A 25,975-nucleotide genomic window follows, 5' to 3' on the forward strand; every position below is an offset into this window, starting at 1 on the left:
ACTCAGGGCTGACACTTTAACCAAAAGGCCACTGAATTGGTGTTGAACAATGTAATACCCCTCAAAACACAGGAATATAGATTTACACGGAGTAAGTACTATCAGAGGACCTAAATCTGCCGAAAAACAGTAGGCTATTCTGGCTGGAATTGTTACACTCCCATGTGAAAATTACTGACATGGCAGATTCGCAAGTGACAAAAATGAAGGATGTGGTGTTTTGTGCTCGTGCACATAATGTTACCCTACCTCTCCGAGTAAAATGAATCCCATCCAAATAGGGTTATAGCCTTTACTACTATAGCCATAGAAACAAATTGACTAACACATTCATAAATGGCAAAAAAGACAGTCAAAAAATCATAAGGAATAAGATTTTGAAGGAGATATAAGAAAGCTCAGGAAATATTTTAGTTTTTTTGGATACATATTTGTCTCGGCACAAAACTACCACCATTCTTCCATTCATTTGTATGGGTTATCTTCAGACAAGTCCCGAGGCTTGTGGGAGTCGTAGTGCAAAACGGAAAACACCGTCCTATTCACGAGAGTCATCTTTCCATAGAGTGCTCATATTAGTTTAGCCAAACCGTTCAGACGCTACAGACGTTTTTGTGAAAAGACTGATTTTCAGGATGTCTCATGGTCTGACAAACACCGCTGTAGCTCGGCCACCTTCCACCGCAGACGTGGAAGGCCGACATAGGCGGATTAAGACACAGCCCAAAAACATATCTCTAGTTTAAACTGACAGATTTTGATGGGGATGTTTTTAAATGTTACTTAGAATAGACTTAAGGATTAATGAGCTAAACAGCTCCTGTTAGAGAAAATGTGTTGAGCATAGAGAATGAAAGGCTGTACTAGCAGAGCAGTGCCACTGAGGTCTTCCATCATTTTAATGTAGTCAACTGGGTGGGACTTTGAACGTGGTCATCACCAGGGAGGATCAGCCAATCGTGAAGAAAATGGACTACTTCAAAATTGCCTCAATGACGCTGCCCATGCCGTCACAGACACTATGTCTAATGAGTCCCTTTATCTCTATGGGTTGGAGTTACCTTTCTAGCTAATAGTTTACAATTATGTGGTCAAAATAATGCTAAACTATTTACCACATCTATTCATTTTAAAATGTTGATTACTTCTCCTTCCCATTATCATTGACCTGATAAGACGAGACATTTTACTAACACAGAAAAGGTTGAAGACCCCAGGTCTAGGTCATTTTCTTGCACATCTTTAGATTACAATGTTGGAGAATGGATATCCATCCCGTACGGTTGAGTGTGGTCCAGTATGACACTCATGTTCCAGGACTGTACAGTTCAATTAAAATAGGTGAATATAGTAACACAATATTAATTTCAGAGATTTAGATAAAAGTGCGATCAAAAGACAGGAGTTCATGCTGAAAATGTAGAGGTTAGAGAACATACAGTGACAGTAGAGTCAGAGAGATCTCAGTAAAGCAAGAGTGGAAAGCAGGGTGGGAAATTCAAATTTAGTAAATATGTTTTAAATGTAGTCATCTTCTGGTTTGCAGTTGTGCCACAAAGAAATTTTGATTTCCCACCCTGGGCAGAGAAAATCAGAACAGTAAGAGTGAGGTGTAGAGGAGAAAGAAAGCGAGAGCATAGAGACAGAAGAGGGTGAATAGAGCTACAGGAAAGTTTATTGAGCATGCTACAGATGTAAATCAGAGTAGGTACACACAGCAGGAACCATCAAACATTGACTCACGCGGTAGAAAATGAGCTTTTAATCGTGCCTTTTCCAAACTATATTGATTATTACAATTGAGATGTAAAAACTCAATCCATGTAGAAAATATTGATAACTTTTCCCCACACATTCCAATCTTTTTGTTGTTGTTGTTGCTTCAACTGAAGCTGTGTAGTTTAAGGGTAATTCTTGACCAAAAAACACCACAGAAGATTGTTGAAATCAAAGAGAAACATTCTGTGAGGGTTCGACTTTGATTTGTATTGTTCCCCCTTCTCAAACACATAATCCACATTTGTTTTTGTGAAATATTTTTCTTTTAAATTAAATCGTAAAGTAGGACTATAGGCACATTTACTTTGGTCCCAACAGGTAGTCCGTCCTCATGTACAATCATACTTCACTTTCACCAGTGAACACATTGCCCATCTGGATGTTGGACGCATGCAACAGCAACATGTCTTCACTACTACCATGACCCATTAGTACATGCTCAAAAAGATTCACTGCCATTTTCAATTAAAGAAAGAAAAAAAAATGACCAAAAAAAGGGGAACATTGACGTATGCAAGTAAGGTTTGAAAAACATCTAGACAGCATTTACAGTCAGTAAGGGAAACATCTAAGCAGTCATCCTTAGCAGGTGAAGTGTACAATGGCATCAACAGCCTTTACAGTAATCATTCTCAACCCGGGCAAAATGGCCTTGCCTTGAGTTGTTTGGGATTAAACAACCCAACCAACTGAATAGAGATGGGCGTCCTTATCTAAGTCCGCTAAATTAGGTTAATCATCAACAAAGCGCAAAAGCAAAACTATTAAATCTACATTTCAAATGGGTGAACATCAAGTAATGTAAAAGGGGAGGGGAAAACAAAACAGAAACCACAACCAAACAGAATGTGCCTAGACCTCTATCACTTTTAGAAACGTAAGGAGGCAAAACGATGAGAATATTTTGCTGAGTAAGGCACATTTTCGCTGATTCATTCTAAGAAAAAGAGGGAATCCAATTCATTCTCGTGATGAACAAAGGGAGGGAGCTTGCCAACCACACAAACTAAGGCGGAGGGGGATAAGGGGACCTCGACGGGTGATGTTTTACGACAGTGACATCGTAGAAACTACCATCACATCTAGTGTGGGGCTTTTGATAATCTATATTGTCTAAAAAGGAATGACTGGTTCAAATGTTTTCCCTAGGAGGTAAGTATCATTGTGGTCTCCCCGAGGGGACTGAACAGGTGAGCACCACACATTGAGATTTGTCAGAGAAGGGGTTGGGTTGTGATGGCGTGGTTCATCTAGATGGTTGACTTGGAGAAGGAGACCTTCAGGTGGTGGTTGCTGCCCATGTCGTAGTTGTGGAGGTCCATCAAGGCCTGGATAGCCTCCTCGACTGTAGACATCTGGAGTAGCGCCATTTTGTGGCCTCTATATTGGGGAGGAGAAGAACGTGTTCAGATAACCACGATCTAGTCAAACACACAGGTGGTTATGATGATGATGGCAGCACATTCCAAATGGTGTTCCAAGGTCCAGGCTTGGGACTAAATTTGATCAGAAGTTACAGGCAGTTAAAGATAGTGTCTTACTGGAAAAACTTGAATGCCTTCACAGTGCCACCTGCGTTAGAGAACAGCTGTCTCAGATCCTCCTCAGTCACGTCCTCCCTGTCGAATCCGAAATCAACAGTGAGCGAAACTCAACGCAAGCACATTCAGCCATGTCAATGGTACACTTTAAACTACTTAAATTTACTTGTGTTGCAAGACCTTCTAACCAGCACTACAACCAACCCTTAAAGACGATACTTCGGGATTTTGGCAAGAGGCCCTTTATCTACTTCCCCAGAGTCAGATGAACTTGTGGATACCATTTTTAGGTCTCTGCATCCAGTATGAAGGAAGTTCAAGGCAGTTTCGCAAGCCAATGCTAACTAGCGTTAGTGGTTAGCCCAATGACGAAGTCTACAGGAACAGCTAGCATGGTAGCTGTTCCCATAGACTTCCAGTCATTGCGCTAACGTTAGTTAGCAACATCCTTCAAACTGCACGCAGAGACATACAAATGGTATCCACAAGTTAGTCGGACTCTGGAAGTAAAGGTCTTCATTGCCAAAACCTCAACGTATCCCTTTAAATACAGTAGCAAAACTACAAAATAATATAGTCTAGTGCAAAAATAAACAATGCTAATGTTCTACAACTCTCGCAACCAAATAACATATACACAAAAGTATGTGGACACCCCTTCAAATTAGTGGATCCTGCTAATTCACCCACACCCGTTGCTGACAGGTGCATAAAAATTGAGCACAGCCATGCAATCTCAATAGACAAACATTGGCAGCAGAATGGCCTTAATGAAGAGCTCAGTGACTGTCAACGTGGCACTTTCATAGGATTCCACCTTTCCAACAAGTCAGTTAGTCAAATGTCTGCCCTGTTAGAGCTGCCCAGGTCAACTGTAAGTCCTGTTATTGTGAAGTGGAAACGTCTAGGAGCAACAACAGCTCAGCTGCAAAGTGGTAGGCCATACAAGCTCTCAGAACGGGACCGGCGAGTGCTAAAGCGCGTAAAAATAGTCTGTCCTCGGTTGCAACACTCATAACCGAGTTCCAAACTGCCTCTGGAAGCAACGCCAGCACAATACCTTTTTGTCGGGCGCTTCATGAAATGGGTTTCCTTGGCAGATAGCCAAACACAAGCCTAAGATCACAATGTGCAATGCCAAGCGTTGGCTGGAGTGGTGTAATGCTTGCCGCCATTGGACTCTGGAGCATTGGAAACGCTTTCTCTGGAGTGATGAATCACGCTTCACCATCTGGCAGTCCGACGGACGAATCTGGGTTTGGCGAATGCCAGTAGAACGCTACCTGTCCCAATGCATAGTGCCAACTGTTAAGTTTGGTGGGGGAGAAATAATGGTCTGAGGCTGTTTATCATGGTTTGGGCTAGGCCCCTTAGATCCAGTGAAGGGAAATCTTAACCCTACAGCTTACAATGACATTCTGGACGATTCTGTGCTTCCAACTTTGTGGCAACAGTTTGGGGAAGGCCCTTTCCTGTTTCAGTATGATAATTCCCCCGTGCACAAAGAGGTCCATACAGAAATGTTGTGTCGAGATCAATGTGGAAGAACTTGACTGGATTGCACAGAGCCCTGACCTCAACCACATCGAACACCTTTGGGATGAATTGGAACTCCGACTGCGAGCCAGGTCTAATCGCCCAAAATCAGTGCCCAACCTTATAAATGCTTGTGGCTGAATGTAATCAAGTCCCCGCAGCAATGTTTCAACATCTAGTGGAACGCATTCCCAGAAGAGTGGAGGCTGTTATAGCAGCAAAGGGGGGGACCAAATCCATATTAATGCCCATGATTTTGGAATGAGATGTTTGAGGAGCAGGTGTCCACATACTTTTGGTCATGTAGCGTAACAGAGCGGCAGCATATAATGAAAACAGTAGTGGTACGAGAACAGAGCCTTGAGGAACTCCATAGACCATGCTAATGCACTAGCTAGCACACAACAAACATGAAATGTTAGACAGAATCAAGCCAAACCACAAGACAAACTCACGGGACGTTGGAGAGGTGGAGCGTGGCGGACGGAGGAAAGATGTTCTGAAAGTTCTTGGAGCCTGGCTTTTTGAAGCGGTGCAGGGGGGAGTTGGTGAAGTCCTTGGTTAGGCCCTGGTCATCCAGCCCTTCCCTGGGCAGCTGCACTGCCTGGTGCTTGGAGAGCGTCACACGGATGATCTTCCCGTACATCTTCTGGCCGTTCAGGTGGCTCATCGCTGAGGAAAGGCACATAGGAAACATGGTTACAGTGACATGTTTCTCATGTGGTTAATGTGGAGATGTTTCTCTGCCATTAATTAGAAACATGAAATGAATTGATTCATTAACTGATTAGTTAGGAACAGGGTTTCCGTCAGAAAAATGTGGCCCCGGACATTTGACCAGCAGGATTTAAATTCACTGGAAATTTGAGAAATGTATCAGATCGATATGCATTGGGTACTTAACCTGATTAGGGGTGCTGCTCAGAATGACAGAAATTAATTACATTTAGATTGTGGCAATTTATTTTAACAGAACATGCAACTCGAAGATACATGGGATGCAACGGTGTGCATCCTTCTTACGAAATTCCGATGCGCACTTTGATGATAGAATAACTGTCCACATTTACTTTTTCTCAGACAAGACGAGTAAAGCAAACAGAAAAATCACTAGCCTGTCTAACTACTATCCTCCATTGTAGAAGAGTTTATCTATTCTATTAATCTTGTCAATCTGTGCGAGAAAGAATGCCTGGGACGATAGATCCAAATTCATACAACCAGTAGGCAGGCCTAGGATACATACAAAACAACTAAAAAGCTTTGAGGCTGATGCAACAGATCTGAACATTTAGCTTAATGTCTTCACATTATAAGCGAAGGCAATGCGCGCAAAGCAGTAGGTTACGCCGCGCTAATGTTCATTCCATAACGCAGTTAGCAGGAAAACACTTGTCAAAAGCACACCGCACATGGGAGGGGTTTAATCTGACAGATAAAAATATCCATAAATGTTTATAAAAAAAAAAAAAAGGACAACTAAAGATGCAACAACTAGCACGGGTTACTAATATGACTACCGGACAATGAAAGAAAGGTGATTTGAAAACCAATAGAACATAAGAGGCGCTACTGGTTGCAATGGCATATGGAAGTCTTTATGAAATAATTGCCTCGACGATATGGTCGGATTTTGGCTTTATGCTACTTTCAAGCAAGGTAAGACACCTCATAATATTATAATTTTTTTAATTTTTTTAATGACATGTGTTTTCAAGTTGCATGCTGCCTGACGCGCTGAAGCCTGCCAACCGTTGCCTACGCATGTGAATGGTAAATGGGAACCCACTCACCGAGCTGGGCCTGGTTCCCGTCCGACATCTGGATGAGAGCACTGTCCTTCTTATTGTAGAGGATCTTCACGCGCTGAGCATCACCGTACACCCCTTCATTATAATGATAGGCAGACGGCGGGAGGAAGAGAGAGGAGGAGAGAGCAAAAGGCAGGCAGAGGAGAGGGAGGAGTGAACCATGAAGGACAAAGTTAGTGCTTTAGGGAGTTTAAATATGAGACGTGAAAAAGGATGGAGCAATCATCCATATGATTTAAACCAATCAAAGAGAGTCTTCGAACAATAGCCTTATAACAGAGAGAGAGAGAGAGAAGAGAGAATATGCTGATAAAATCCCTCCAAAAAACAAGCTTTGAAATGAAAAATAAAAATAAATACATGCCAAATAATCAACCATGCATTAGCGTAATTTATTCATGGAGTGAGATGAGACTAGAGGCCTTGAAGGCCAAAATCTGTACTCAACTGAATCAATATGTGCGATTAAACAAAACGTGAAAGAAAAACATGAAACAGTTACTCAACTATGGAAATACTAACCATAAATCAAATGAGATAGAGAAAACAAAAAACATGGAGTAAAAAAATAAATAAACTAAAAACGGAAAAGGTAGAGTGCTAACGATAACATACCGAAGAGGGTAAACAGACTTTGGGGCGTAACCATCTTTAGAAGGAGAGAAGAGCAAGCAGCGTAAGACAGGTAGAGAGAAGAGTCGGAGGTAGAGCGGAGATGGACAGATCATCCATAACGGAGGGTGGTTTCCCGTAGAATGGTGAGGTGGTCATGGAGCATGGGTTCAAGGCAGTTAATTGGGGAAGTTGGTCCGAGGAGGAACATTTTTGTTCAGGCACAAAGCATGAACGTGTGGGAGGAGGGGGGAGGAAAGGAGGAGGGTGAGGACAGGACACAAAGGGGGAAACACGGAAGGGTGGGAATGAACGAGGGGAAGGGGGGTGGGAGGGGGCAGCAATGCGGAGTAAATCAAAAACAAAGAGTTGGGGTGGGGGACAAAAATAAAAACAGGTCAGTACATTGGAAATGCAGGAGTTTGGTCAGAAAATGGCTGGATTTGGTTTTGCTGTGGGGGGCTTTAATCCCAAACATACAAGGAAATAATAGTGCCAAATGTCAACACCTGAGACCAAAGGGGGAGCAGAGTACATTTACACCCAAGCCTAGTTTGTGGCCAATAGTGATGAGGGGGGGGCATGGATTGGGCATGCAGAAGAGTCTCAAGTTAAGGTTTTAGTAACGCAAGTAAGCTTGGTAGCATATGAAATGCAGGAATATTGGTTAAAGCGGGTGGCAGGGGCGCTACCCTCTATCAATTTCCAAAGGAGGAGCGTTTGGGGCATGCAGGTAAAGACATGAAAACCACCTTACAAAGTTATGGCATAAAACAAAACTTATCATGTTCAAGTCCACAAACCCAGTGTTTGGAGAGAGAAATGATCTGAGAATATTACTTCTGTCGAGAATTTATAGATATAGCATAGATAGAGACAGTGGCTGAGAAAATTTGGTGTGGGAGTGGTTGGTATAGCCCCCACAGTTCATACCAACTTGACATAGCTTAGAGAAATTCATTGGGAGAGAGGAGTGAAGGAGGGGGGGGCTTGACAGAAAAGAACGACAGTTAGGAAGGACTATCACTTGACATGAAAGAGGGAGAAAGGGAGGGAGAGAAAGAGAGAAAGAGTTTAGGAGACAGCGGTTAAAATGTGCACAGAATGCATAGCAGATAGAGAAAGAGAGAGAGTGAACGGAGCCCCTCCATTCACTAAGACAGAGCCTGAGAAGTAACTGCAGTTCAGTTGACTTAGGCTATGGAGACAAAACATATGCAAGCACTGAGGCTAACATAAAATTCACAAATGAGCACCGATGTGAGAATGCATCATCATCATCACTCGCATTACATCTCTTGACTGGATGTGCAACCTCGTTCATTCCCACCCTTCCGTCTTTCCTCATGGTGAATGACGCTTGACAGAGAAACACAATCCACTCATCTTGGTACTTACACCCTCAGACTAACCCTTTAATTAAAGCCTGATGTCCTATAGACGGGTTGGTTGTTTAGCGGCAAAACAGACAGGGTTGGCTTATCGACTGTTGACATGTTAACTGTTGCCTCCAAATGTTTATTGAAAGCATAAATACATTTGCACAATAGGCAAATGTCTCAAACACATCATTACATTTGTTGGTTAGCTAGCTAGCAAATTTTAGCCATATTAGCATTGACATGAAATCAGTCAAAAACAAGATCATTAACAAGATACAAGGAGCTGACACCTACGATTCCCCACATGGCTGCTTCTTGTCATTGTTTCTAGCTATCTGACCATTCAGAATCATAACGTGCGGCTTGTGGCCACTGATTCGCACGCATCATCTATATAGACGGATTGGTTGCTTAGCAACAAAACAGTGTGCGCAACTATGGGCAAAACAGACTGGGTTGGCTTACACGGAACCCAAACCGGCTGCGTGCGTGCGCCATCGTGCATAAATGTATTTTGTCCCCCCACACCAAACGCGATCACGGCACGCAGGTTAAAATGTCAAAATAAACTCTGAATCAACTATATTAATTTGGGGACAGGTCAAAAAGCATTAAACATTTATGGCAATTTAGCTAGTTAGCTTGCTAGCTAATTTGTCCTATTTAGCTAGCTTGCTGTTGCTAGCTAATTTGTCCTGGGACATAAAACATTGAGTTGTTATTTTACCTGAAATGCACAAGGTCCTCTACTCCGCCAATTAATCCACACATAAAACGGTCAACCGAATCGTTTCTAGTCATCTCTTCCTTCCAGGCTTTTTCTTCTCTTGACTTTATATTGCGATTGGCAACTTTCATAAATTAGGTGCATTACCGCCACTGACCTCGTTCGTCTTTCAGTCACCCACGTGGGTATAACCAATGAGGAGATGGCACATGGGCACCTGCTTCTATAAACCAATGAGGAGATGGGAGAGGCAGGACTTGCAGCGCGATCTGCTTCAGAAATAGAACTGATTTCTATTTTAGCCCTTGGCAACGTAGACGCTCGTTGGTGTGCGTGAGCATTGTTAGTGCAATAATTGAATAACATGGATTTCTAAATTTATTTTGCAACGCTCACGCACGGTGTAGTCACCCTGTTCGATTGTTGACAACATGTAAACTACATTTGTCGCCAATGTCTATTGAAAACAAATATATTTGCACAATGAGCACTTGTCTCAAACACATTGTTAAAGTTGTTGGTTAGCTAGCGAATTTTTGCATAGACGTGACGTCAAAACAATACATGCTATCAAAGACAAGATAAAACGAGCCACTTATTTTCACTGTTGCTAACTATCTGTTCTTCCAGAATCACAACACAAACTTCTGCCCATTGAATCGTACACATCGTTTGAGGTTTATTTGTTGTCAGCTAACCCGTCTATGTCAGTCTTTACGCAGGGAATTAAGTGATACAAAAACAATTTAAAAAACAAACACGATGCATATTGTGTGGATTGCGTGGCAATATCAGGTCAATTAGACTTTTTCCCAAGAATAGGTTATTAGGGATCTCTTTTGGCAGTCTTAATCACTTAAAATGTTATGCAAGGAAAACTGGGTCTGCATTTCCAAGGGCTAAACTAGATGTGTGTGCAGCAGAGCTTTATAGAATAACAGTCAAGGAATACTGAGCAACACTGAATATACTAGTCATTTAAGTTGTAGCCATCTTATAAAATATATTTTCAGATCTGTGTACTGATCAAGGGGTATAATAGATAATTCCATGCAGGTATTGAGTACTTGTGCAACTAAATGTAAGGGTGGACTAAATAGCCAAATTGTACAGATGAGGATATTTCCCTCCAAACTTCTGAGCCTTTCCACTCATGAAATAACACCAGTCATACCAACCATAAAAAATGTCTGCTCCATGTCAGAAACAATGAACAAGTATGTAACGTCAGCGAAGCATGAGATCCTCCTGTAGGAGGAGAGCGAGAGAAAGGGGGAGGTCTGGGGGATGTTACTGACCTCTTCGTTGAGGTTGCTGACCAGGAGCACGCCGCTGCAGCCAGAGTGTCCGGAGAGCGCCACCCTCCCTGCAGCTGCCGCCGCTGCAGCCGCGGCACTCAGAGGACTGATGGCTCCTGGAGGAATGGCCAGAGAGCCAGGCACGTTAACATGGTAATGGGGACAGAGAGCAAGCACAGGCAAAGCACAACACACAGGCATGTACTACAGCAGGGGTTGGTCCCATTTTGATAAACATTTTTCACAACCCCACCATGTAAAAAAAGAAAAACTAATGTAATCAACAGCTTATGTCTTTTTTTTTCTTCTTTTTTTTTTTTTTTTTTTAAATTGGGGCTTCTTTCCCCCCCCCCCTAATCTGAATGAAGTATAGTTTGAAATGACTGAAATGCACCAGAAAGGTATTGGGAAGTTTAGAAGATCATCAGGAATAGGGAAGATCCCCCCCAGTCTGATTTAGTGCCTGGTCTTGCCCACTTTGTTTTAATGAGTACTGCGCGGCTTGTGGGCATTGTAAAGCACAACAGAAGACACGTATGTGTTCCTGAGAGTCGTATCTTTCAGTGATGGGGTCATAGTATTAAACCGTTCAAAAAAGATAGACACATTGGTGGGAGGAAAACAGGCACCACTATTTATTACAACCGCATCTAGCAGTTAGTACCAGAGGTTACTGACGTACCGAGGTGCTATGAACCGAGCACTTTTTTTTGTCGAGTTTCTCTCACAACTCCATTTTCAAACCAGACGACCCCACTTGGGGTTGCAACCCCTAGTTTGGGAATCGATGCGCTAGTGTGCATGCCATGCCTGCAAACATTTACATAATGGGCCGGACACGCACACAGGAGCACGTGCACTCACATGGGGACACGTGCTCACGCACACACAACCTCTGTCAAAAGCTATTCAAGACACACGAAAGGTTAGTCAACTCTAAAGCTAACCTTTCATGATTCCACATTCTAAGTCCTTTCATAACAACATCCTTGGTTATTCTCAAGCAACTATCATACACTGAACAAAAATATGAAAACGCAACATGTAAAAGTGTTGGTCCCATGTTTCATGAGCTGAAATAAAAGAACCCAGAAAATGTCCATACGCACCAAAAAACATTCTCAAATTGTGCACAAATTTGTTTACATCCCTGTTAGTGAGCTTTTCTCCTTTGCCAAGACAATCCATCCACCTGACAGGTGTGGCATATCAAGAAGCTGATTAAAGAGCATGATCATTATACAGGTGCAAATTGTGCTGGGGACAATAAAAAAATACTAAAATGTGCAGTTTTGTCACACAATACAATGCCACAGATGATGCGAATTGAGGGAGCGTGCAATTGTCATGCAGACACGTCCACCAGAGCTGTTGCCAGATCATTTTATATTAATTTCTCGACGATAAGCCGCCTCCAACGTAGTTTAAGAGAATTTGGCAGTACGTCCAACCGGTTTCATAACCGCAGACCACGTGTAACCACGCCAGCCTAGGACCTAGACACCTGGCTTCTTCACCTGCGGAATCTTCTGAGACTAGCCACCCGGACAGCTGATGATACTGTGGGTTTGCACAATCTAAGAATATCTGCACAAACTGTCAGAAACCATCTCAGGGAAGCTCAACTGCGTATTCGTCATCCTCAAGAGTCCTGACCTGACTGCAGTTCGGCATCATAACAAACTTCAGCGGGCAAACGGTCACTTTCGATAGCCACTGGCACGCTGCAGAAGTGTGCTCTTCACAGATGAATCCTGGTTTCAACTGTACCTGGCAGATAGCGTACCGTGTATGGCGTCGTGTGGTTTCAAATCACATACACATATTTAGCAGCTGTTATTGCGGGTGTAGCGAAATGCTTGTTTGCTGATGACAGCGTTGTGAACAGAGTGCCCCATGGTGGCGGTGGGGTTATGGTTTGGGCAGGCATAAGCTACAAACAACCAACATAATTGCACTTTATCGATGGCAATTTAAATGCACAGAGATACCGTGACGAGATCCTGAAAACCCATTGTCGTGCCATTCATCCTCCACCATCACCTCATGTTTCAGCATGATAATGCACAGCCCCATGTCGCAGGGATCTGTACACAATTCCTGGAAGCTGAAAATGTCCCAGTTCTTCCATGTCCTGCATACGCAGACATGTCACCCATTGAGCATGTTTGGGATGCTCTGGATCGACATGTACAACAGCGTGTTCCAGTTTCTGCCAATATCCAGCAACTTCGCACAGCCATTGAAGAGGAGTGGGACAACATTCCACAGGCCACAATCAACAGCCTGATCAACTCGAAGGAGATGTGTCGCGCTGCATGACATCACACCAGATACTGACTGGTTTTCAGAGATTTTCAGCTTCCCTGAGATGGTTCCCTACTTAATTTTTTTTTTTTTTTTTTTTTAAAAGGTATCTGTGACCAGATACATATGTAATCCCAGACACATGAAATCCATAGATTAGGACCTAATGCATTTCTCAATTTCCTTATATAAACTGTAACTCAGTAAAATCCTTAAAATTGTTGCAGTTATATTTTTGTTCAGTGTAATTTCAAACAAGTCAATCATGCTAGTAGACGTGTTTTCTTCCTTGGTCTGACAGGAGTGGTTGCTATATCACCAGCTATTTCTGTCTCTGTTGTCTCAGGGCAAAAGACACACCAGGTAAGACTTGAGAGTGAAAGAAAGAAAAGATAACGTAAAGCATAGTTACCTCCGCCCTGCGAGTAGGAGAGAGAAGACTGAAACCCTCCACCGCTAGAGTAGGGAGCTACCATTCCTGAGGGGGTACCTACAGAGAGTGTGTACAGGAAAAGGCTCAAATATACACTTTGGGTAGGGCTGGATGAGAGCAGTTATAATGTAGAAAAGCAAATCGACAAGGCCCTTTTATGGCTTGGAACAGACTGTCGATAATATACAGTGACCCATTTTGTTCTCGTTCCTTCTTTTGTTTGTCACTTCGTGGTGTGTTACTGGACTGGTATGGATTTATTGTCCACCTACTACCTCTACAAAGCATTAGATATGTACAGTTGAAAGTTTACATACACCTTACCCAAATACAATTAAACTCAGTTTCACAATTCCTGACATTTAATCCCAGTAAAAATTCCGTTTTAGGATCACCACTATTTTAAGAATGTGAAATGTCAGAATAATAGTAGAGAAAATTATTTATTTCAGCTTCTATTTCTTTCATCACATTCCCAGTGGGTCAGAAGTTTACATACACTCAATTACTATTTGGTAGCATTGACTTTAAAATGTTTAACTTGGGTCAAATGTTTCAGGTAGCCTTCCACAAGCTTCCCATAATAAGTTGGGTGAATTTTGGACCATTCCTCCTGACAGAGCTGGTGTAACAGTCAGGTTTGTAGGCCTCCTTGCACGCACACGCTTTTTCAGTTCTGCCCACAAATGCTCTCTAGGATTGAGGTCAGGGCTTTGTTATGGCCACTCCAAAACCTTGACTTTGTTGTCCTTAAGCCATTTTGCCACAACTCTGATAGTATGCTTGGGGTCATTGTCCATTTGGAAGACCCATTTGCAACCAAGCTTCAACTTCCTGACTGATGTCTTGATGTTGCTTCAATATATCCACATAATTTTCCTCCTCATGATGCCATCTATTTTGTGAAGTGCACCAGTCCCTCCTGCAGCAAAGCACCCCCACAACATGATGCTGCCACCCCCGTGCTTCACGGTTGGGATGGTGTTCTTCGGCTTGCAAGCTTCCCCCTTTTTCCTCCAAACATAACGATGGTCATTATGGCCAAACAGTTCTGTTTTTGTTTCATCAGACCAGAGGACATTTCTCCAAAAAGTACGATCTTTGTCCCCATGTGTAGTTGCAAACCATAGTCTGGCTTTTTTATGCCGGTTTTGGAGCAGTGGTTCTTCCTTGCTGAGCAGCCTTTCAGGTTATGTCGATATAGGACTCGTTTTACTGTGGATATAGATACTTTTGTACCGTTTCCTCCAGCATCTTCACAAAGTCCTTTGCTGTTGTTCTGGGATTGATTTGCAGTTTTCGCACCAAAGTACGTTCATCTCTAGGAGACAGAATGTGTCTCCTTCCTGAGCGGTATGACGGCTGCGTGGTCCCATGGTGTTTATGCATACTATTGTTTGTACAGATGAAAGTGGTGCCTTCAGGCGTTTGGAAATTGCTCACAAGGATGAACCAGACCTGCGGAGGTCTACATTTTTTCCCCCTGAGGTCTTGGCTGATTTCTTTGATTTTCCCATGTCGTCAAACAAAAAGGCACTGAGTTTAAAGGTAGGCCTTGAAATACATCCACAGGTACACCTCCAATTGACTCAAATTATATCAATTAGCCTATCAGAAGCTTCTAAAGCCATGACATCATTTTCAGGAATTTTCCAAACTGTTTAAAAGGTACAGTCAACTTAGTGCATGTAAACTTCTGACCCACTGGAATTGTGATACAGTGAATTATAAGTGAAATAATCCATCTGTAAACAATTGTTGGAAAAATTACTTGTGTCATGCACAAAGTAGATGTCCTAACCGACTTGCCAAAACTATAGTTTGTTAACAAGACATTTGTGGAGTGGTTGAAAAATGAGTTAATGACTCCAACCTAAGTGCATGTAAACTTCCGACTTCAACTGTATATACCCAGCCTCCCATTGAGAGAAAACACTTAGTGGTATTGACCTTTATACAGAGGAGAGAGAGCTGACTGGACTGAGCTGACTGGAAAAAAAGAAGAGAACAGAGGGAGAGAGAAGAGAGAAGATGGTTGGACAGGTGGAGGCAGGTCTTACCAAGCAGGGAGGAGTCCTTGTTGAGGGCGGCAGCCATGGCAGGATCTAGGGAGGGCTGGCCGTCGCCAGCGGGCAGCTCGGGCCGGGTGTAGTCGCGGCTCTTGTCGTTGTTGTACTTGACATTGAGGTTGACCAGTTTGGAGAAGTCGATCCGCAGTGTGCAACATGAGTTGTAGATGTTCTGGCCGTCCAGGGACTGGAGACAGTGATGAAAGAAATAACTTCATTAGTAAGCTTTTTGTTTTTATAATTTTTGTTTTCAACATTGTGATATTCTGGAGAGAGAGATATCAGGAGACAAAACGGAATTGTTATCAACCTTAATTTTAACAGGTAAATTGACTGAGAACTGAGGAACTGAATATACTACTGGTTTGAATGTCTGCTCACCAGTCTGGCTTGCTGGGCGTTGACTGGTTCGCTGAACTGGAGCAGGGCCTGGAACTGGTTGTTCTTGGTGAACGTGATGATCTTCATGACTGTTCCAAACTTGGAGAAGATCTGCTGGAGGACATCCAAAGTGACGGGGTAGAACATGTTGTCGATGATTATCCTGAGCACGGGGCTCGGGGCCTGCGCTAGAACACTATCCAGCGCACTGGTGTCAGAGTTGGGAGAGCCACCCTCCTGAACCGCCGACACTGCCTGGAGGACAGCCTGTGCACGCTGGGCGGGTATGTATGAAAGAGAGGAAGAGCGAGGAAGAGAGAAAATAAGAAATTAAGATGGCAGTCTGCACTTTCATAGATTTAGTCGCAAATGCCAAGGCTGCCTAGTACAACATTTCTGTGTGTCTACACTAGAGACTCAATACTAGTCATGCACAGGTGTATTTTCTGGGAAAGGACAATCTCACCTGGTTGAGAGCACTGTCTGTCTTGAGCTCCTTGTGGTTAGAGAACTGGATGAACACGGGGACGTTGCGGACCTGAGGCGTCACTGCCGTATAGTAGTTCACCATTGTAACAGCCGCCTCCTCTGTACCCAGCTCGAGGAACGCCTTGCACACGGACAGAGGACAATTTTAAGAAAGACAAAAGAGGAAACATTTGTTCTATGCCCAGTACTACGTTGTAGTATTAAATTGCTTGGTAAATAAAAAATAAAAAATAAAAAAAAACGTAGGTTCAGGAGTTCCTGACCATTTGACCTGAACAGGGAAAGCTCGGGCGAGGTTTAACACAAGAGTCCCACTAACGCGGGCACATTTTGGTCTTTTACCCCTTTTAAACTGTGTGTTTGAGCTACAGATTTAATTGGATTTGTCCATTTCTACTGCATCCGTAGATAGCAACTATTAGCCTCTGTGATTAACGAGGGCTGAGCTAGAGCAGGGTTTGAGAAAAGGTAAGGGGTTATTCTACATAGATCATAGGAAATCTTAGGACATAGTGTCTATAATGTAATAAGCTCACATAGTTGCAGTCACAAACTCCACAGTTGTTACTGAGTAATTGGATATTAATTTTCCGGTGAGCAAACAAATTCTGTACTTACAGCATTCATATGAATTCATTTATCGGGTTTTGATTTGGTGGACCTTATTTGTAAATCAAAGTCATGAATGCAACAGTTTGTCAAATTGTTTTGTGTTCTACTTGTAGCCCTGGTTGTCTTGAAAATAAAATAGTAAAACACTTAATTGTGAGGCTAAATATAAGAGCTAGACATGCAGATAAATGAAAGTCATAAATGAAAAGACGATTCTTGCTGGGGTCTCGGGACTGATACGGTTAAAGGGATACTTCAAAATTGTCAATGAAGCCCTTCATCTATATGAGTCAGATAAACTCATACCATGTTCCCTCTCTGCTTCAGTTTGATGGAAGTTGCTAACTAGGGTTAGCGCAATTGCTAACTAGCAGTAGCGCAATGACTGAAAGTCATACTAGCTGTTGCTGTTGACTTCCAGTTATTGCGCTAACATTAGTTAGTTATTGGTACGAGAAACTACCACGCAACTCCCTTCATACTGGATGCAGACACATACAAGTGGTATATACACAAGTTTCTAACTCTGGGGAAGTAGTCAAAGGGTCTAAATCAATGCAAAAATCACTTTTAATTTGGGGTCGGCAGCAGGCTGTCCCAAAAAAAATAAAGACTAAAATCACCAGGAATTCAGCAAAAATGGGTTTCATTTAGGATATCTGTTCACCAAGTATTCCCATTAAAAAAACATTTTTTTAAAGATGTGATCGTGTCTCAATGTATGAAATGATTGTATACTGAACAAAAATAGGAACGCAACATGCTACATTGTAAACGATTTCACAGAATTACAGATCATATAAGGAAATCAGTTAATTTAAATGAATACATTAGGCCCTAATCTACGGATTTCACATGACTGGGCAGGGGCGCAGCCATGGGTGGGCATAGGCCCACCCACTTGGAAGCCAGGCCCAGCCAATCAGAATTAGTTTTTCCCCACAAAAGAGCATTATTACAGACAGAAGTTTCATCAGCTGTCTGGTCTCAGACAATCTTGCAGGTGAAGAAGCAGGATGTGGAGGTCCTGGGCTGGCGTGGTTACACATGCTCTGCGGTTGTGAGGTCGGTTGGAAGTACTGCCAAATTCTCTAAAACGATGTTGGAGGCAGCTTATGGTAGAGAAATTAACATTAAATTCTCTGGCTACAACTCTGGTAGACAGTCCTGCAGTTAACAGGCCAATTGCAGGCTCCTTCAAAACTTCAGACATCTGTGGCATTGTGTTGTGTAACAAAACTGCACATTTTAGAGTGGCCTTTTATTGTCCCCAGGACAAGGTGCATCTGTATAATGATTATGCTGTTTAATCAGCTTCTTGATATGTTACACCTGTCAGGTGGATGGATTATCTTGGCAAAAGAGAAATGCTCACTAAACAGGGATGTAATCAAATTTCTGCACCAAATTTGAGAAAAATAAGTTGGAACATTTCTGTGATCTTTTTACATGTTGCGTTCTTATTTTTGTTCTGTATATTTAAAAAAAATCGTTTTTGTGCATAGTTATGGTCAATTTGCAGTAGTATACAACTTATAATATTGTTCCACCCCCCGACCATCAGCTCCATAGTTGCATACCCCTGCTTTTTATGGTCAGGATAAACTCCTGGCCCTAATCATGCCACTACAATAACGGCAACAAAAAAGAATATCCAATAGAATTTCCGCCACAAAATTCACCTGATTTTTGCCCTTCAGCATGAGGATATTGGTGACCTTGCCGAACGGTAGACCCAGGGCGATGACCTCCGTCTCAGACACCTCACTGGGCAGCTTCCGGATGTGGAGCACCCGGGATGGGGGACTCTCCATCCTGTCCTCTACTCTCAGTTTTTTACTGCTGTCATTGCCGTTAGCTATGAAATCAAGCATCGTGCATGAATATATCGCATCAACTGTTGGTCAGCCCTTAAATTGACTTTTTTATATTTCACTTGCAAGTCAGTTAAGAACGAATTCTTATTTACAATGGAGGCCTACCGGGGAACAGTGGATTAACTGCCTTGTTCAGGGGCAGTTAACGACAGATTTTTACCTTGTCAGCTCGGGGATTCGATCCAGCAACCTTTTAGTTACTGGCCCAACACTCTTGTATTGAGTATCTGTACTTTACCATTTATATTTTGGACAACTTTTACTTCACTATATTCCTAAAGAAAATAATGTACTTTTTACCCCGTACATTTAAAAAGAGAACATTCCTGATCATCCCTACTGCCTCTGATCTGGCGGACTCACTAATCACAAATGCTTCACTTGTTAATGATATCTGAGTGTTGGGAGTGTGCCCCTGGCTATCTGTAAATTAAATCAAAAACAAGAAAATAGTGTGGTTTGCTTAATAAGGAATTTGAAATGATTTATACTTTTGATACTTAGGTATATTTTAGCAATTACATTTACTTTTGATACTTAAGTATATGTAAAAACAAATACTTTTAGACTTTTATTCAAGTAGTATATTACTGGGTGACTTCCACTTTTACTCGAGTAATTTTCTATTAAGGTATATTTACTTATACTAAAATATGACAATTGGTTTTTCCCACCACTGCAAGTACAGTGAAATGCTTTACTTACAAGGCCTGAACCCAAAAATGTAGTAATCAATATCAATATAACACTATAAATAACACCAAATCCTTTCTGGGTAACAAGTGGGGAGGGGAAAACTAGCTGTTATTGGCAGAGCAGTTTGGAACTCTTTCTTATTAGTTTAACTAATTTACCGCCTCAGGCAGGCCAAAACTCGTTTTTTAAATTTATTTAACCAGGCAAGTCAGTTAAGAACAAATTTTTATTTACAATGACGGCCTACCCCGGACAACACTGGGCCAATTGTGTGCCTGCCTATGGGCCTCCCAATTACAGCCGGATGTGATACAGCCTGGATTTGAACCAGGGAGTGCCTTAGACCGCTGTGCCACTCAGGAGCCACTCCATCACACCACAACAGGCTGAAATTTCAGGCGGTCTTTTCAAACAGCTCTTACACAAAAAGGGCATTATCATAATTTTCACAGTATTATTCCAACCTCAATGTAGAAATATATATGTAAAACACAGGGGAAGGAATCACATTTTTGTCTGCACTGGGCCTTTAAAACATGTCAATGACAATTGACTGGATAATATGTTAGAATGTGAATGGCTTTAGCTTTACTTTCCTATATGCCTGGATGGGAGAGAAAAAGTGCTCACCAGTCACAGAGTTAGGGCTGGTGCTGTAGAGATTTAATTCATCTGAGCCTCTCTGTAAAATAAGAATGCATACATTAATATATTTGGTACATAATTTCCCAATTGATGAAAGTGTCCTGAAAAGTCAGGTGCTAAAGTGCAAACTTACCTTCACGCCAACTGCAACATCAGTGGCAATGCTGAATAAGAAACATGAAAATTAACGGAACCAAAAATATTGCTAGGGTGTCTGCAATTAATAATCAAGTTAGCTACGCCTACTATCCTACCGGTTTGCTAACGTTATCCATCCAGGCTAAAACCATCTTCCAAGGCGCGTGAGTTTTGGCTTTCAATTATATTTAGCTAAATGTGTATTCATCGTATTTACAGGTTGGATATAAAAGCGCATTGCAAATTCTACTTTAGTATATTCGAGTATCAGACCTTGCCAGCTAGCGGTACATGAGAGCTAGCTACAGTGCCCACCTAACTCATCCGAAGAGACAAAGGAAAACCTGCCATACAACCATAACAAAGCGCAGGAGTGCCTGCACGCCTAGCTAGGTAGTAGCGAACATACGGAGAATAACACGACATTGTGAATGGTTAGCCAAACGAACTTGTAGAAATATTGACGCTACTCAATTTTTGCGTAGTCATCACACCTCCTGGGTAGCTAGTTATACCATCCAACACACGATGTCAAATTCTACTGTACTCGCATTAGCTAGCTAATGTAATTCTAACAAGATGGGTGGCAGACGGGCACCATGTCCAGAACGAAGGCAAACGTGGCCCAGTGAGTTAGCTAGCTTGCTAACGTTATTGAATAGCTATTTCCATGCAACATTAAAACCTTTAGCGAATCTAATTAAGAGCAACATGCAAACGTGAACACATACCCGTCCATTGCCGAATGAGGTTTATTTTCGTGTATCTATTTATTCTTTAAACCTCAGCTCCACTCAGACACACAAGCACGTCAGCAAAATGGTCGCAAATGCTGTCATGAAGTATGCCGAGAGACGGAAAATGCCGAACAAAACCGAGTTTCCACTTATCTACAGTGCATCAGTGGGAATGGCTTAATTCCACATTTTTAAAGATATACTTTCTTTAAATATGAGTTTAGGCAAGTGTTATTGTTTGCTACTTAGGTTTTTAAAAGCATTTTATTGAACAAAACATTCCCGCACTTGCATTTATTGTCATTATAAGGGAAACAACAGCTTCAGCTGTTAGCCGGCAGGTAGCCTAGTGGTTAGCGTGTTGGGCTGAAAGGTTGCTAGATCGAATCCCCGAGCTAACATCCCCAAGCTGATAAGGTAAAAATCTGCCGTTCTGCCCCTGAACAAGGCAGTTAACTCACTTTTCCTAGGCCGTCATTGTAAATAAGAATTTGTTCTTAACTGACTTGCCTAGTTAAATAAATAAAACAATCAGCAAAAACTCAATCACAAGCCACTGGACCTCACTACCAGTACTTATTCATGACTTATGCAACTTCAGATCCTTAATCAATGTACAACTACACTGAACAAAAATATAAGTGCAACATGTAAAGTGGCCCCATGTTTCATGAGCTGAAATTGTCTATACACACAATCAATAAAATGTATTTATAAAGCCCTTTTTTAAATCAGCAGATGTCACAAAGTGCTTTACAGAAACCCAGCCTAAAACCCCAAACAGCAAGCAATGCAGATGTAGAAACACGGTGGCTAGGGAAAAACTCCCTAGAAAGGAAGAAACCTAGAGAGGAACCAGGCTCTGAGGGGTGGCCAGTCCTCTTCCGGTTGTGCCGGGTGGCGATAGTACATGGCCATTAAGGCCAGATTGTTCTTCAAGATGTTCAAACGTTCATAAATGACCAGCAGGGTCATTCAGAGGTAGAGACAGCAGCTGCGATGGAGTCAAAAACAGTAGGTCCGGGCAAGATGGCAAGTCCGGTGAACAGGTTAGGGTTCCATAGCTGTGGGCAGAACAGTTGAAACTGTAGCAACAGCACAACCAGGTGGACTGGGGACAGGCAGGAGTCATCAGACCAGGTAGTCCTGAGGCATGGTCCTGGGGCTCAGATCCTCCGGGAGAGAGAGAGAATTAGAGGGAGCATACTTAAATTCACACAGGACACCAGATAAGTGTAAAATGGCGCCGGAGAGGATGGCTGACGTTTTCATGGGCTTTTAACCAACCATGCTATTTTTTTATTTTTTTTTACAGTTTATATTGTACATAATGTTGCTACTACCGTCTCTTATGACCGAAAAGAGCTTCTGGAAATCAAAACAGCGATTGAACTGGATGAAGAATTTCACTTTAATGAGTCGGACAAGGATTTACTTCAGACACCCAAACAGGCCCTCATCCCAGAAAGAGATGAGAAAGAGACAGAAAAGATATTGCGGAAAGAGATTGTGGTGCCTTGTGAGGATCTGCCGACGAGTGGCTAATCTGCCCTTGCCATCCGTACTACTGGCCAACATACAATCGCTGGAAAATAAATGAGACAAACTAAAAAGCATGTATATCCTTCCAACGGGACATTAAAAACTGTAATATCTTACGTCTCACTGAGTCATGGCTGAACGACGACATGAATAACATACAGCTGGCGGGTTATAAACTGTACTGGCAGGATAGAACAGCAGCCTCTGGTAAGACAAGGGATGGCGGTGTATGTATATTTGTAAACAGCTGGTGCAATATCTAAGGAAATCTCGAGGTGTTGCTCGCTGGAGGTAGAGTATCTCATGATAAGCTGTAGACCACACTATCTACCTAGAGAGTTAATTTTTTATTTTTTGTAGCTGTCTACATACCAGCACAGACCGATGCTGGCACTAAGACCGCACTCAATTTGCTGTATACCGCCTTAAGCAAACAGGAAAACACTCATCCAGAGGCGGCGCTCCTAGTGGCCGGGGACTTTAATGCAGGGAAAATTAAATTCGTTATACCTCATTTCTATCAGCATGTTAAATGTGCAACCAGAGGGGGAAAAATGCTAGACCACCTTTACTCCACAAACAGAGACACATACAAAGCTCTCCCTCTTCCTCCATTTGGCAAATCTAACCATAATTATATCCTCCTGATTCCTGCTTACAAGCAAAAACTAAAGCAGGAAGTACCAGTGACTCGCTCAATATGGAAGTGGTCAGATGACGCAGATGCTACACCACAGGATTGTTTTGATAGCACAGACTGGAATATGTTCCGGGATTCATCCAATGGAATTGAGGAATACACCACCTCAGTCATCGGCTTCATCAATAAGTGCATCGATGACATCATCCCCACAGTGACTGTACGTACATATCCCAACCAGAAGCCATGGATTACAGGCAACATTCGCATCAAGCTAAAGGCTAGAGCTGCCGCTTTCAAGGAGCGTGAGACGAATCCGGACGCTTATAACAAATCCCGCTATGCCCTCAGACGAACCATCAAACAAGCAAAGCATCAATAAAGGATTAAGATTGAATCCTACTACACTAGCTCTGACGCTCGTCGGATGTGGCAGGGCATGAAAACTATTACGGACTACAAAGGGAAACCCAGACGTGAGCTGCCAAGTGACGCGAGCCTACCAGACGAGCTAAATGCCTTTAATGCTCAATTCAAGGCAAGCAACACCGAGACATGCACGAGAGCTCCAGCTGTTCTGGATGACTGTGATAACGCTCTCGGCAGCCGATGAGAACAAAACCTGAAAAAAACGCTGGGCCAGACGGATTACCAGGACGTGTACTCAAAGCCTGCGCGGACCAACTGTCAAGTGTCTTCACTGACATTTTCAAACTCTCCCTGACCGAGCCTGTAATGCCTACATGTTTCAAGCAGAACACCATAGTCCCTGTGCCCAAGGAAGCGAAGGTAACCTGCCTAAATGATTACCGCCCCGTGGCACTCACGTCAGTAGCCATGAAGTGCTTTGAAAGGCTGGTCATGGCTCACATCAACAGCATCCTCCCAGAAACCCTAGACCCATTCCAATTTACATACCGCTCCAACAGATTCACAGATGATGCAGTCTCTATTGCACTCCACACTGCCCTTTCACACCTGGACAAAAGGAACACCTATGTGAGAATGCTATTCATTGACTACAGCTCAGCATTCAACACTATAGTACTCTCAAAGCTCATCACTAAGCTAAGGACCCTGGGACTAAACACCTCCCTCTGCAACTGGATCCAGGACTTCCTGTCGGGCCGCCCCCAGGTGGTAAGGGTAGGTAACACATCCGCCATGCTGATCTTAACATGGGGGCCCCTCAGGGGTGCGTGCTCAGTCCCCTCCTGTACTCCCTGTTCGCTCATGACTGCACGGCCAGGCATGACTCCAACACCATCATTAAGTTTGCTGTTTACACAACAGTGGTAGGCCTGATCACCAACAACGACGAGACAGCATATAGGGAGGATGTCAAAGACTTGGCCGTGTGGTGCCAGGACAACAACCTCTCCTTCAATGTGATCAAGATTAAGGAGATTATTGTGGACTACAGGAAAAGGAGGACCGAGCACGCCCCCATTCTCATTGACGGGCTGTAGTGGAGCAGATTGAGAGATTCAAGTTCCTTGGTGTCCACATCACCAACAAACTAACATGGTCCAAGCACACCAAGACAGTTGTGAAGAGGGCAGGACAAAACCTATTCCCCCTCAGGAGACTGAAATGATTTGGCATGGGTCCTCAGATCCTTAAAAGGTTCTACATCTGCACCATGGAGAGCATCCTGACTGGTTGCATCACTGCCTGGTATGGCAACTACTTCGGCCTCTGACCTCAAGGCACTACAGAGGGTAGTGCGTGCAGCCCAGTACATCACTGGGGCCAAGCTTCCTGCTGTCCAGGACGTCTATGCCAGGCGGTGTCAGAGGAAGGCCATAAAAATTGTCAAAGACACCAGCCACCCCAGTCATACACTGTTCTCTCTGCTACCGCATGGCAAGCGGTACCGGCGTACCAAGTCTAGGTCTAAGAGGCTTCAAAACAGTTTCTACCCCCAGGCCATAAGACTACTGAAGATCTAATCAAATGCCTACCCAGACTACTTGCATTGCCCCCCCCCCCCCATATTTTACGCTGCTGCTACTCTTATGTCACTGCTACTCTTTTAAGCCTCGCTATTGTTATTTTACTGCTACTCTTTAATTATTTGTTACTTTATTTAATTTTTGTGTGTATTTTTCTTAACTGCATTGTTGGTTAAGGGCTTGTAAGCATTTCACTGTAAGGTCTACAACTGTTGTATTCGTCGCATGTGACAAATAAAATTTGATATGACGAAAGGAGAATTACATCAGATATAAAAGACTGACCCTAGACCCCCCGGCACATAGACTATTGCAGCATAGATACTGGAGGCTGAGATGGGGGGGGGGGGGGGGGGGGGGGGGTCGGGGGACGATACCCTCGGACAGGGCCAACCAGGCAGGATATAACCCCACCCACTTTGCCAAAGCAGAGCCCCCACACCACTAGAGGGATATCAACAGACCACCAACTTACTACCCTGAAACAAGGCTGAGTATAGCCCACAAAGATCTCCTCCACCGCACAAGCCTGAGTGTGCGCCAAACCAGACCGGAAGATCACGTCTGTGACTCAACCCGCTCAAATGACGCACCCATGGAAGAGAACTAGTAAGCCAGTGACTCGGCCCCTGTAATAGGGTCAGAGGCAGAGAATCCCAGTGGAGAGAGGGGAGCCGGGAAGGCAGAGAAAGCAAGGGCGGTTCGTCGCTCCAGTGCCTTGCCGTTCACCTTGGCACCCCTGGGCCAGACTACACTCAATCATAGGAC

General features: G+C 43.1%; 1 protein-coding gene across 2 annotated transcripts; it reads right to left on the bottom strand.

Moving 5' to 3' along the window:
• Positions 1–1,648: 1,648 nt before the first annotated feature.
• On the bottom strand, positions 1,649–21,176 carry ptbp2b (polypyrimidine tract binding protein 2b). Of its 2 annotated transcripts, XM_039003829.1 has the most exons (14): positions 21,065–21,165; positions 20,329–20,359; positions 20,181–20,232; positions 18,660–18,835; positions 16,343–16,486; positions 15,877–16,152; positions 15,487–15,682; positions 13,406–13,483; positions 10,687–10,802; positions 7,283–7,316; positions 6,650–6,742; positions 5,312–5,528; positions 3,321–3,398; positions 1,649–3,159 (listed from the first exon to the last, which is right to left on the bottom strand). In XM_039003829.1, the coding sequence occupies exons 1-14, from the start codon at positions 21,070–21,072 to the stop codon at positions 3,030–3,032; spliced, it is 1,629 nt and encodes a 542-aa protein (XP_038859757.1). In that variant the 5' UTR covers positions 21,073–21,165; the 3' UTR covers positions 1,649–3,029. The 2 variants fall into 2 exon arrangements, with proteins under 2 accessions (XP_038859757.1, XP_038859758.1); XM_039003830.1 differs by lacking the exon at positions 20,329–20,359 and having other exon boundaries at positions 21,065–21,176.
• Positions 21,177–25,975: the final 4,799 nt, after the last annotated feature.

Source organism: Salvelinus namaycush, chromosome 11 (assembly GCF_016432855.1).
Source record: "Salvelinus namaycush isolate Seneca chromosome 11, SaNama_1.0, whole genome shotgun sequence".
NCBI classification, from domain to species: domain Eukaryota; kingdom Metazoa; phylum Chordata; class Actinopteri; order Salmoniformes; family Salmonidae; genus Salvelinus; species Salvelinus namaycush.

What these genes read in the sequence shown, in the direction of transcription:
- ptbp2b (XM_039003829.1), bottom strand. An exon ending in CAGACAGTGCTCTCAACCAG is followed by an intron (nt 16,153 to 16,342) that starts GTGAGATTGTCC and finishes ATACCCGCCCAG; the next exon opens with CGTGCACAGGCTGTCCTCCA. An exon ending in AAGGCATTCAAGTTTTTCCA is followed by an intron (nt 3,160 to 3,320) that starts GTAAGACACTAT and finishes TCCCCAATATAG; the next exon opens with AGGCCACAAAATGGCGCTAC.